The sequence below is a fragment of the Gallus gallus genome, chromosome 2 (genome assembly GCF_016699485.2).
Source record: "Gallus gallus isolate bGalGal1 chromosome 2, bGalGal1.mat.broiler.GRCg7b, whole genome shotgun sequence".
In the NCBI taxonomy this organism is placed as follows: Eukaryota; Metazoa; Chordata; class Aves; order Galliformes; family Phasianidae; genus Gallus; species Gallus gallus.
In genome coordinates, this window is record NC_052533.1 from 131545920 (window position 1) to 131559254 (window position 13335).

The following is a 13335-nucleotide window of genomic DNA, read 5'->3' on the forward strand; positions in this document are numbered from 1 at the left end:
GCCGCAGGTCGTGCCGGGCGGAGACTGCATCTCCCGGCGGCGCCCGCGCTCGAGAGGACGGAGCGGGCTGTGCGCCGTGGGTCGGCGCCGCCTCCTTCTGCCGGGACTGGCGGCGCTGTGCGGGGTGAGTGCGGCGCTCGGCCCGGCTGGGCTCGTCCTTTCCGATAGCGTTGCCCGCGCGCGTAGGTCTGCGTCGTGTTCTTTCATTGTAGTGCTCTTGGTGCTGCTCACCTCGGTCAGCCTGTCGTCTGTTCCGTGCAGGTTGGTGGAAAACTGAGATTTGCAAAATGAACAAAGATGCCCAGATGAGAGCCACCATTAACCAAAAGCTGATAGAAACAGGAGAGCGAGAGCGGTAAGTCCGTGCTGTAACAGGCCCTCAGCATCGGCAAACGTGTAGGATGCCGGGGTCAGTTTAACTCCGCATTCCTCAAATGTCTGAGTGCTAAGATATTCTGTATTATATATATTTATATGCAACTTTATGAAGGTGTTACCTTCTGAAGAGTTTTATTCTAATGTTACCCTGTAATGGAGAAAGTCTGATTAAAATAATGGATAGGGAGTGATTGGACTGAAACTCTAAAGCTTTCTCCATCCAGTATGTTGTGCTGGAGAACTCCTGCCTGTGTACACAAATTGCTCTTCCCCTTCCTTCCCTATCTTCTGTACCTTCCCTTCCTTTATTTTTCTTCTTTTATTCAGTTAAATTGTGTTATGTCCTGATAAAGAGAGTGAGACAACCCATTCATTTCCAATTTAAATGTTTTTTTGGTGTTTCTGTGCCTCCTTTTGTCAAGGAATGAAGTATGCAGGGGATTGCATGAAACGGCACTTGTGCAAATCACTGTATGCCCCCAATGAAGACAAAGGAGTGAATGGCACGGTGTGGTACAGCAGCTGGTTTTCAGCCTTTTGTTGTCTCCTCAGTCCACCTGCATTGCATTCAGATATCGTTAGCCTGCTTTTAACTTTCCAGTTCTCCTTTAGGTGTAGTTGTAACACTGTGTCCCAAAAGCTGCATTTCCTTCGTTGTTCTATACCTGGGTAAGAAGGAGACTCCTTCCTTAGGCCATGACACAGCCCTGTACCTACTGGAACCTTTTGTAGACTGACGTGTTTCTGTGTTCTCTGCTGACTGCAACCACTGCCTTGGAGACTGCACAGAGCTTCAGCAAAGCATGCCATTGCTTGAGATGGTGCTGGGGCCTATTTAACTGTAGAGTTTTGACAGGATGTTAAAAGCTGTATTGCAAACCAGCTTGATCAGAGACAAAGCACTCTGATTTCTTGAGTTAAGAAATACCCAGAAGCAGTGAAGTTTACCTGTATTATTACCATGCTTTCCCTTAGCAACTTGTCTTCCCTCTATGCAATTCATAGAGTGTATATATATAGGTACCCAGTGCAGCATCTTTCTGCACTTCATCTATTCTGAAAAGCAGAATTTTGCTAGAGTAGTTCAGGATGGTACAAAATAAGCCAGCTTACAAGCTCGTAGGAAAAAGGGTGGATATGTTATTTTCATCTTTTTTCTTCTGTTTTTCAGTACTGTTTCTAGTTTGCTTTCAGTATTCCCTTTCAATGTATGGTGTGCACGTATCATTGCAGGAGGTGGTTGTGCATCTTTTCCATTTATTGCCTAAATCCTTATTTCTTGTGCTTACAATGTTTAGGAAGCAGTACAACTTCTGTTGTAGTTTTGATTGATACATTTTAGTAGAAAAGTTTTCTTTTATTGTTTTAACATCTAGATTTCTATTGTTTAATCAGTCAGATTTCTCATTTCCAATTTGAGATTGAAATATCAAAGCACTTTTTGCAAATAAAAAGAGGAAGTGCTACTTTTCTTTCTTTGCTGCCCCAAGATGTAAGATCCTTATCCCTTCTTCACCCAACACAAAGTAAAACGCTACTGGAGAGACAGTGGACAACATAAATGGCACCAAATTCTTTCAGAAAGGAGAGGAGGGAAGTTTTATCTGTTTTGAAGCTCTGGTTTCAAATAAAATATTTTGACATTGAAAGTTGGCATTTGCAACTAAACTGACTTAGTTCATACAATCATTAAGGTTGGAAAAGACCACTGAGATCATCTAGTCTAACCATCAACTCACCATCCTGCCCACTAAATAGTGTCACCAAGTGCCACATGTATGTGTTCCTTGAAAACCTCCAGTGATTCACAGGTTTCTCCCTCTTCTCTGTGCCTGCAGCATCAGTGCTGCCTAAAGAAAGACCAAATTAGCTTTCAAATCAACTCCTCACAGTCAATATGTGGTAAACTGAAGTTGTTAGTCATTCAGGATGGACTTTGAATGCAATTCAGCCATTTCTGCTGCTGTCTTGGAAATTCTGCTATGAGTAGCAATTGTAATCTTAACTTTCATACTGAAGCATATTTGAGCTTGTTAGGGATGTTTGCTGTTCCTAACAAGTTTGTTTATTGCCTTAACAGCCTTAAAGATTTGCTGAGAGCCAAGTTAATTGAATGTGGCTGGAAGGATCAGTTGAAGGCACATTGCAAAGGTAATGGTGTTCAAATAACTAGCATCCTGTGTAGGCAACTGTGGCTGTGGCCAAGTAAGGGTTCTAGATTTAGGCTTTACTGCCTAACAGTAAATTTAAATGATATTTAGGGAAGAGGAAACTATTCGTGGTAGTTGGTTTCACATGCAAGAAAGCTCGAAGCTTTCTTCTGATTTGAAACTTATTAAGCTCTTGATAAAAGTACTGGAATTGGTACCCTAAATATTCATGACCATACAGCTTTTTGTTTAAAGGGGGATGAGTTCTGTGCTGCAGGTGGATAAAAGCAGGAGAAAAGAAAAGGGAGAACATACAGTAGTACACAACTTAGAAAAGTATGAGAACTGTGTCATCTGTCTACAGGAGAGAAAAGAGTATATTTATACTAGTTTTGAACAATTATAAAAATAAGATCATCTATCTATATGAGGAAAAATAAGCTGATGAACCATTAAGTACCTAAATTTTTAGTTTTTAGAAAACTGTTTTTCATTACTGCAATTTACGGACTTGTAAACTGTTGTTTTAAAAATAATATTTAAGCCTCCAATAGTATTACTAAAATAACATATGCAAATAGTGTGTCCATTTAGCTTTTGCTTTAATTCTGATTTGGTCTATCAACCAAATATTTATAGGGCTGTGTTTGCTAAATTGGTTTCATAAGTGGATTTGCAAAGAAGGCTGAAGTGATTAATGCTTGCAGTTTTCCTCCTGATGCCACTGCCAGAGATTACCCATTTCAGTAGTACAGATAATGAAAGGAATGTTTGTCTGCCTTCTCAACTGTACGCTTTATAATCTGCTGTCATAAAGTTAGTTGAAGTTGTTGGGTTTACAGTAGTACTTAGAACTGTAACAGCATCTGCTGAGAAGGCAAATAAAAGTTCAATTATCCCTACAAAGAGCATAATAACTTCTAGTAGAAAGGTCAGAGTGTTGGTTGGTTGGTTTTTGGAAGGGACCTTTAAATACCATCTAGTTCCAACTCTCCTGCCATGAGCAGGATGCCTTTCACTTCATCAGGTTGCTCAGAGTCCCTGATCTTGGGCATTTCCTGAGAGGTGGCATCCACAGCCCCTTGCAGTTGTGAACAAGGGACAATAATTGAGCAATCCAAGATAAATTTCTACAGGAATTCAACCAAGAAAGATAGTTGACAAATGGTTCACACAATGTCAGTTGAGAAAATATATTTGGTACCTTGGTGACTAGGACTTTCCAGTTCTGCATACTGATATACAGGTAAAATTTGCTTTAAGCAAGATATATTTTAGGTTTATGCTTTTGAATTGAGACATCTTTTCAGCATTGACTTTTTCAGTTTTTTCAGTAGCCTTCTATACAGTATAAGTAAACAATATATTTAAATATCAGTATGTATTAAATATATAGGATATCATAAGCATAGCTTTTATTTTGATGCAGATTTATATCTTTCTTTCAGAATTGCTTTTTAACTTTGCTGGAGGATATAGAAATATATTGCTTGAAATACTTAGAAGTAATTGTAAACCACCACCACCTCCCTGGGCAGCCCATTCCAGTGCCTCTTTCAGAGAAGTAGTATTTCCTAACGTCCAGCCTGAACCTCCCCCGCTGCAGCTTGAAGCCATTCCCTCTAGTCCTATCACTAGTTGCACAAGAGAAGAGTCCAACCCCCAGCTCACTACGACCTCTCTTCAGGTAGTTATAGAGAGCAATAAGGTCTCCCCGGAGCCTTCTCTTTTCCAGACTGAACAATCCCAGCTCCTTCAGCCACTTCTCATAAGGCCTGTGCTCCAGACCCCTCACCAGCTTTGTCGCCCTTCTTTGAACACGCTTCCATCTCTTTCTCTTCAGAAACATTGTTTACATAGCAATGAGATGAACAGACCTGCTTGCAAACTACTAAACTTTCTAGTAATGTGCACAATTGGTGATGTTCAGATAAGCTTAAACTTTCTAACATTTGATTTTAAGCTATGAGCTGACATACATCAGAAATGGTAGTTTTCCATCCTTAAACCTATGTTATGGAGATTAAATCCACTGTTCAGTGCAGTAGAAAAAGTGAGTTAATAATGTAATCTAGGTCAAGAGCTAAAGGCTGCCCTAATGACCTATGAGTGCGTGCTTTATGTCTTAACCACACAAGTTTTGTCTCCTCAATTAATCAGTTAAGACTTCAAATATGTCTTTTGTCTTCCCCAGATGTCATTAAAGAAAAAGGATTAGAGCATGTTACTGTTGATGATTTGGTGGCAGAAATCACTCCCAAAGGTAGAGGTAAGAAAACACAAAAGCAGACATCATAATACATTAATAAATATACCTACCTGTATTGCAAGAGTATTTTGAAAGCAGTACTGTGAAACTGCCTATGTTGGATGCAATACAAGGAAAAACGTTAATATCTGAATATTAGCTCTGAATAAAACATGTAAGTGTAAGTTAAGTAACAGCTATTCAGTATTTGTAATGAGCTGTGTGTGTGTAGACTACTACAGATTGTTATTTAGTCACGAGTCTGTATCCATCTTTATGATTGCTTTAATGCTCCCAAGAAAACTGGGTATGAGGCAGAGTTGTTTCAAAATTCCAGTTCTCTTTTTAATGGAATTTCTGGATTAGTGGTACTAGCATAAAGAGAAGTAGAAAGAACAAAGGACAGAGTGTATAAATGCAGAACATATGGAATCTTAAAATGCTGTAGTCTTTTTTTATATAGTGCATGAACTCTCTAATAAGCTTTGGTGTTAGTGGGAGAAACTTCAGTCTTAAATAAAAAATAGGTCTTCAAAATGACTTACTGAAGATCCTCACTCTTATGTCATGGCTGAGATTGTTGCTTTTAATTCTGTGAAAGGAAGAAGTACCCAGGATTATCAAACCAGTTTCTGGTCATTATATTCTGTTTACTGTTGAATAATTGTTTCCCTAAGACGTTTTCCAATTTTCTTGACTGTGGCCAGAAGAAACCTGGTTGATATTACTGTGTTTTTCTTTTTGTCTTTTTTTACTTCTTGTTTTCTTGTATTTTTCAGCCTTGGTACCAGACAGTGTGAAGAAAGAACTCTTACAAAGAATAAGAACGTTCCTCGCTCAGCATGCCAATCTTTAACTTCCATGGTTGTCTTGGATACAGCATTTCTGTTTCTTCATTATGTCAGTCATGTCAGGATTGGAATGCAGTTTCCGTGCTTAAGGATTGAATTTTTTTTTGTAAGAGGAGTTGAAATTTCATTGCACTGCATCAATTTCTTGATGTTATTTTAATAAAAAATGCTGTGGACTTGTGTTTCTGTGGCTTCTTATCAGTGCACTGTAATAGGGTGACACCTATTTCAATTTTCAGCTTTTAGTAGTCCAGTTTTGTACAGTTGTATAAAGTTCAGATTTTTTTTAACAAATACGTTAATTGGTAATGCAGAAGAGGAAAGAAGTCTGGAAGATCAGCTATGATGTGCTATTGAGCATATTGTTAATTTTTTGGGATAGCATGAAGAAATTTAAAACTCTTCTGTAGTACTTCATTATTGAAGAATGGATCAAAGTCTCTTAACTTGTGTTGCAAATATTCAGTAACTCATAAGAGGTTTGATGGTTTAAACAAAAGCAATTGTATCTCTCATAAGTAGTTTTCTACTCTTTTTTCTCTTTACTTCAATCAAAGAAGTCATTATCTTGATATTGTTTTCTAGCTTTGGCAGTATTATTGGTAATTTTTAATTATGTGGATGTTTGGGATGTTTTGAAATCTGTATGATACAGTAATAATGCAACGTAAGTCTCAAGACTATAAATTGTATACTACTGTATCTGGATCTGCAACATCAGCCAAAACTATAAATGATGGAAAAAATAAGAAGAGTTGATGAAGAGGGGGTCAGGAAAGTGGCTTTGTAGGGAGAATGTTTTAGGGAACTTCAATTTGAGATAAATTTCAATTGATGAGGAAGTGTAGATGAGCAAAAGGAGAATCTCAACAAGCTACTAACTTGGCTATGAGGGAAAAATTAATAGCTGAATGTAAATCTAATTACTCCAAAGTGGAAGAACACTCCAAAAGGTATCAGAGTTGTCCAGGCAATTTTGCCTACTCGGAAGGATGGCTGGCTGGAGTGGTTACCCGAGGAGCCCAGGAGGTGGCAGCCACAGCCTGGGAATTGCTGTGGGCTCTGCTGCATCCTTGTTCAGCCAATTGTCCAGAGAAAATAATATGCTCTGTGACAGAGCTGGGTTTTTGTTTCACGTGCTGAATGTTTGAAGCCAGACAGCTGGGGCAGCAGCTGAACCAGTCCAGTTGGTGGTAAATGGCTGTGATGGAATGGCAGAGGTGTGATGATCGATGCCGGAGTGCAAGCGTATGAAATTACCTGCTCTGGCTGCGAATTAGTGAGCAGCAGGGTGCGATGGATCTGCCTGTAATAGTACACCATACGAGGCCGAGTTCTTGCTAAGACTGGAACTCAGCATAAGCCAAGGCTGGGGTCTGCCATGTAACACAGCTGCAGCTTTTTAGACTCTGGCTGGTACTGCTATGAACCATGCCAGTTAGAGCACACTTAAGTTGTCCCTGTGCTGCTGAATAATGGAGGATACTAGAAAGAAGAAAATTCTTCCCTCCGCTTAAAGGTTCATACACTTACTTTGTAAAATGATTATTTGCAATGAATATGTTCTGCTTCATTTGAAAATCTGAGTGTTTATTCTAAGCACTTCACTGTAGGTTTAATTTACCCAATGGTAACTGATAGAAGACAGAATGTTTCTTCACAGAATCCAGCATAATACATGCTGCTTAAGTGTCTATTCAATACATAGTAAGGCTGTAAAATATCTTCCACATCCTTCCTCTTTTGTTCATAGGGGTTTTTCATGACATTCTTCAGTATTTTCCATGTGCCTTTTGAAGTCTTTTCTTGATGAATGGCTGCAGTGTACCTAGAACTTGCTTTAAAGCATCCACTGATTGCCTTCATTTTACATCTGCAGCAATATGAGGGAGCTGGACTTCATGTGTTCAAATATCACACTGTGTAAGGCTTGTTGTCTACTTAATAAGCATTTGAGATTTCATCTAGAACATGACAGTTCTCTTACTACATCAGTAACTTGCTGTAAGTGCTGTGTCGTTCTCTCTTAGAGGCAGTTCATTCTTGGCACACAATAAAGACCAAACACATGAATTTTCACAAAATTGTGCTGACCAATCTGTACTTGAAGGCTGAACAAGTAATTATTTCACATACTTCCAAAGATAAGTTGTAATGTTTCACCCAGGCTGGCTTGGAATGTAAGAGCTTTCAGAGAAAGAGAGAATTCTGGCTGACCAGGCACACGTCAGCAGCTTGTCTGCATAGCACGGGCTGTGTCTGATGTCAAAACTGAGAGCAGCACATTCTGCAGTGAGGTCTGTTCATCAGATCAGCGCAGCCTCTGTACACTAAGTAAAAAGCATAATTAACTACCTATACAGATCCAAAGAATACTGAAGTGGACTGCTCAGATATCTTGATAAGTTTCTAAGAATGAGGTTAGGTTTGCATTGTTATTGGCCAGAGGTTTCTTGAGAAATAAAATGCTCCCCTTAATGACATCATATTTTTGTTTAACTGTTGGTTTCATTATCGGATGTACAGGGATGGCTTTGTTTTGCAAACTGTTGTCTGCACAATCTGTTTCTACTCATTCGGTTGAGGATTGAAAACAATTGGTAATATTCAAGATGCAGCCAGAAAAACATTGTCCTGTTATTTTTCTTGTTTTTTGGGTAGTTTTTTTGCACTCTGAAAAATAAGATCACTTGTGCTGCTAGAAGTCCCATACCTGCAACATATACAGACAGATGTGCGTATGGTCTGATTTTTGGGTGGCCCTGTGTGAGGCCAGGATCTGGACTCAATGATCATTACAGGTCCCTTCCAACTCAGGATATTCTATGATTCTAGAAACCCTTTTGCCCCAAAATTTCAGTATGCCTAATGTCATGAAGTGTATCTGTTCCTTAGAAATGTTTTTGGCAGACAGCATCCAGAAATAGAGAGCTAAGAATGTGTCAGTTTAAGATTGATGGGAATTATCTCAGCTGTGGGTTTACACTACTTCTAGCTGACAGCCATATAGATAACTCTACCAGCAGAATCAGCTGTCACCATAAGTTTTTTCAATTTGTTTTTTCCTCTTCTTCCATCTTGTTTACTGCCATAAAATTTACATATGATGTTATATGACTTTGAAAACAAGCATGCAACAATGCTTAAGTGCTATTATTTTTGCTTCTCGGTTCCCCATTCTAGAGGGTCCTTTGGACTGATAGCTCTGCACTACTAAGCTTATGTCCTCATCTTTTCTTTCAATTAATTGAAAATGTTTGATTTTGGTGATAAAATATGCTGGCAGTTGTAGTGATTGTGATATCTTACAGCTTGGGCTCTAGCTTATTTAGTGACTGAGTTTTCACTAGACCAATGGAGAATATCTAACACTCTTACCTGCTGCTTTTCTTTGCAATTGAAATCAGAATTGTGTTCTACTTGGCCTCTTTTTTTTTGTGTTCTACTTGGCCTCTTTTTCTCAGCTATTCAATTTCTGAAAGAAACAGCTGTGGCTGCAGAGCCAAACTTGTAATGATTGGAGCCCAAAATGATGAAAACTTAATTCATTTCCTCATAAATAATTTATGCTTCACTAAATGTCATGAATAGGTTAATCAGCAGTCTGCTTGGAACAAGAGAGGATCTAGTCTCACTTGAGGGTATTTCACATTTCCTGTGATGCTTTCCATCTGAACGCTATTATTCTCAAAATGTTCTTTGCATTTACCTTAAAACTAATCAAATGGTTTACTAATAAATCATTAAAAACAAACAAACAAACAATCCTCTAAGAAATCCCTGATGATTTGTGTTTGTTGGAGTTACTAGCAGAGAGGTTATCCATTCTTTCAATCATTGATCTAGTCAAGTATCAAGCTGCTGCTGATAAAATCTGTGGTTGGCATTCCAGCCGGTGAGCACTGATGAGGGCAGAGCACCCTGTCCTGTTCTGTTCTGTCAGCTGGCTCTGTTCAAATGCTCTATGTACAAATTCAGCTCTCTCTTTCAGGAAGATCTGGTTTTGTTCAGTTACTCAAACTTTCTGGAAGTTCAGTACTGAAAGTTCAGGAGTGATCCCTGGAGCTGCCAGCAGCAGCTCAGTTGCTTTCAGCAGAAGAACAAAAAACAGATTATGTATACTCTCCATCTTTGCACTTATTCTCCATTGCAAAATACACTGAGGTATCTCCCCAAATTAAAAGTTTAGAGCAGTTCACTGACCTTTACATGTCAACAGAGAATTCTACAAACACTCTTCAACTGTTCAAGTGGGTGCTTATCCAATCAGAGCCGTGAGCCATTCTTCTAGAGGTGTCCTTGGTTCTCATGCTGTTTATCTTGCTCCACAGCTGCTGCTCTGAACAGTTTTTCTTCTATTCCCACATCCGCTCATCTAGTAAACCTGTTTCTTAATTTCTTCACATGAATTTTATTCTGAGATAAGTTTCTGCCCAAATGCTGGATCAGACTTCCAATATTTGAGTAGTTCAGATTAGATTTCAAAATACCTGTTGACATATTTTTTCACAAGAGGGTATTTCAGCAAATAGCCAATGGGTGGAAAGAGACCTGTTCTCCCTCTGTTGAGTAAAGATCAGAGAGAATATTATCTATGTCTAGTTTTTACCTGTTGACATGATAAAGGTGGCTTAAAATGCTTCCTCGCTGCCATGAAATAAAGAAGAAAACTTGATGAAAACTGTATTTATTTCATTTCCTAATTTCCTTTCTTTAACTTCTGTCTCCTCTAGCCTATAGCTATGGGGTTACACAGTCATATTCATAACCAGTCGCTGTTTCACCACTACCATCAAAACTGGGATCTGTATGTCCCCACACAAATTTAATCAAGACAGTAAAGTTTTTCTAAAGCTCATATTTATTTTAGTCAGATTCTGGGAGCTCAACACTTTCAACAGTCATGTAGGCTTAGCAGATAGGTGCTCAGGTAAGAGCCTGAGTTTTGAAGTTTCTGACCTATGAACACAGGTATTGTGTGCTGCACTAATTTATTTTAAAATGAGAAAAAGGAGGATTCATGATTGTTTAAAGTCTTTTTATTTGTTTTTTTTTCTTTTTTTTCTGCTAAACTCTTTCCTCAGCTCTAGAATAATTCTTCTCGAAAAGAGTCAATTTAATCTGACAGAAAGCATTTTCATGAAGAAGAATCCCCATCATCACAGGCTGTAACTGTCCTGCATTACAATGCATCTATTCCAGTGTAAAGTTTAAACTTCTCTCTTCCTTACTATCAAAGTAAAGTACATTTTGTTTCATTTTTTATAAGTAGAAGAGAGACTCGCAACCTGCAACAGGCTTTCCAGAGGAGCTGTGCTTACTCCATCCCTGGAGGCATTCAAGGCCAGATGGATGGAGCCCTGGGCAGCCTGATCTGATGAGAAGCAAGCTTGCCCATGGCAGGGGAGGGGATTGGAACTAGATGATCTTTAAGGCCTCTTCCAACCCAAGCCATTCTGTGATTCTATAATTCAATGATCTTACCAGTAGGTAGAAATTCTAATACCGAATACTGAAGTATGAACAGCTTCATGATCCACACCCACCAAAAAAACACACAAAACATTAGAATTAAAATCTTTTGTCTTTAAAATTTTATCTCCCTAACAAAGCTTTGCAACCTTATCTGGCCATGCTATGAACTACTTCTTTCCCTAAATTCAAATCTGTGAAACATACATATATATGCACGTGTGTATCCATGTACGTATTTTTATAAAGCAACATGCTAGGTACTTAAGTATTTAGAGGATTTGAAGTCAACACTATTCCTAGGATCCACCTTCAAAGAACTTGAATATAGCATATAGAAATTTTGCCTTAACAAGAAGCATAAAAAAGGCTGTGTATGTAAGTCAAGAAAGGTTACTTAATGACTAAACCATACAAGACAGAAAGAGAGCTTTTCATTTTAGTAGAGAAGTGATAAATTGGTTGTATAAAGGTCCTATTAACCTACCTGTAATTTGTAGTTGTGGAAGTGTTGTAGTTTAGTTTATGGATCTATTTTCTCTATTAAAATCGGTATTAAAGACTAGAGTCAACATGGAACATTATCATCTAAAATACATTTTAAACTAAATTTAAAAGCCAGTATTCACATCTACTAAAAACTGCTCAACTTCAACCAAATGGCAGCTACAGAAGCTCTTAAATATTGTAACTGTAGATACAAGTATGGATGCTGCAGTTATAACCATTTACAATTCTGTCTCTATACATGCTGGAGTTACCCCACTGCAGCTAAATGCATGCTGAGGCACCCAACTGGTAGCTGGAGGAAGCCAGCATTTAGATGAACAGAACAGAATGCTTAAACCCCCATGAGATCTGAATCCCAGTTACACCTAGCATTTATTGATGGGATTTGCTTCCTGCCAAAAGAGCAGCAGCTACTGCTTCCTTTAGGATGTGGCTGAATGAAGACTAAACAACTTTTCTCTGGGATAACCTGTATACAGAGCCTAATAGTTATATGACACAGTAAAGATCTAAATACCAGATAAATCTTTATTTGTGAAAGAGAAGAGATGGATTGTTTACCTCCTTCCCAATCCTACAAAACACAGTATTCTCTCACTTTAAATCTGCCTCATGGGAGAACAATCTTATTGACAGGCCATAGTCTTTTCTGTTGAGACTCATGGGAGAAGCAGAACTCCAATATTTATGTGCGTCTGTGCTACTATGAAAAAAACTAATTGAGACAGCAAGAGGAAGTCTGCCTGTCTGTGCAACCCAGTGATTAGCTCACTTACTTGGCAGGGACAGAGAAAACTGAGTTCTGGTACCTCCAGCACTGATTTTGTATACTAAACCATCATCAGTAAATAAAAAAACACCCTAAGAAAGGAAGAGCTGATGTCACCAATGGGGAGAAGAGCTCAAGGTCCAGCAAATTTTTAAGCATCAGGATAAAGTTGCACATTCTTTATTCTTTAAATTCTTTACAGTGCTGAATAAATCTACCAACCTTTTCAGCCTGAGGAGCATATTCCTTAAAGATGGGGCTTCTGCCTGCAGAAAGGTGCTGTTGGCTGGCCAGGCTCCAGTTTGAAGATTGGTGCCTAGAAGAGAGAAGTCAAAAGGAATCAAAACCCACGGTCATTCTCAGGGGAGCAACTAAAACTGTCCAGTTCAGTAGAAGACCAAACTTCTGCCTGCTCAGAGCTCTCTGAGCTCAGGAAGATTTGGGCAGCCATTGCAACTCTTTGTCCTCTCTTGGACACTGTTTCCAAACAAAACTTTGCCTTTTCATAGTTTTGACTATGATTTTATATATAACACATGCTTGTTAAAAATCTGTTGAATTTTCCCAACACAGACTCTTGGCAAAGTAGTAATTTCTTCTACCCAGCCTTAATGGCCATGAGGGAAGGAATTTAAGGTATGCTGGCACAGGCAGTGAAGAGTACAGTCTGGAAGACCTTTCAAAGAAAAGAGGCTTTCATGAGTACTTGCCTACGTACTTTGGAAAAAGGACACATTTTCATACACACTAGAATACACGTTTGCATTAACCCAAGCAAACTCTTTGAACTCCTTAGATTTTATGAAAAATATGTGCTCAAGAATAGCACAAAAGAGTGGAAAATAGATGTAATGATGGAACTGCCTCCTGTCATTTAGAGTTTCAAGGCAGTTAATGATGAATTTTCAAAGAGTAAAATGAGAATTTATAGCAGCAATATAGAAACTTACTCCCAAA

At 38.7% G+C, this 13335-nt stretch overlaps 1 protein-coding gene across 2 annotated transcripts; it reads left to right on the forward strand.

Moving 5' to 3' along the window:
• The first annotated feature begins 84 nt into the window (after nt 1–84).
• ENY2 (ENY2, transcription and export complex 2 subunit) lies at nt 85–5809 on the forward strand. 2 transcript variants are annotated; one of them, NM_001277433.2, is made up of 5 exons: nt 92–124; nt 262–355; nt 2459–2529; nt 4723–4797; nt 5556–5803. In NM_001277433.2, exons 2-5 carry the CDS (start codon nt 288–290, stop codon nt 5630–5632), a joined length of 291 nt encoding a protein of 96 aa, NP_001264362.1. In that variant the 5' UTR covers nt 92–124; nt 262–287; the 3' UTR covers nt 5633–5803.
• Nucleotides 5810–13335: the final 7526 nt, after the last annotated feature.

Bases quoted from the DNA above. Each gene is read 5' to 3' on its own strand.
- ENY2 (NM_001277433.2), top strand. From the start codon at position 288: ATGAACAAAGATGCCCAGATGAGAGCCACCATTAACCAAAAGCTGATA. The intron at 356-2,458 runs GTAAGTCCGTGC...TTGCCTTAACAG, and splicing joins GAAACAGGAGAGCGAGAGCG to CCTTAAAGATTTGCTGAGAG. The intron at 4,798-5,555 runs GTAAGAAAACAC...TGTATTTTTCAG, and splicing joins AATCACTCCCAAAGGTAGAG to CCTTGGTACCAGACAGTGTG.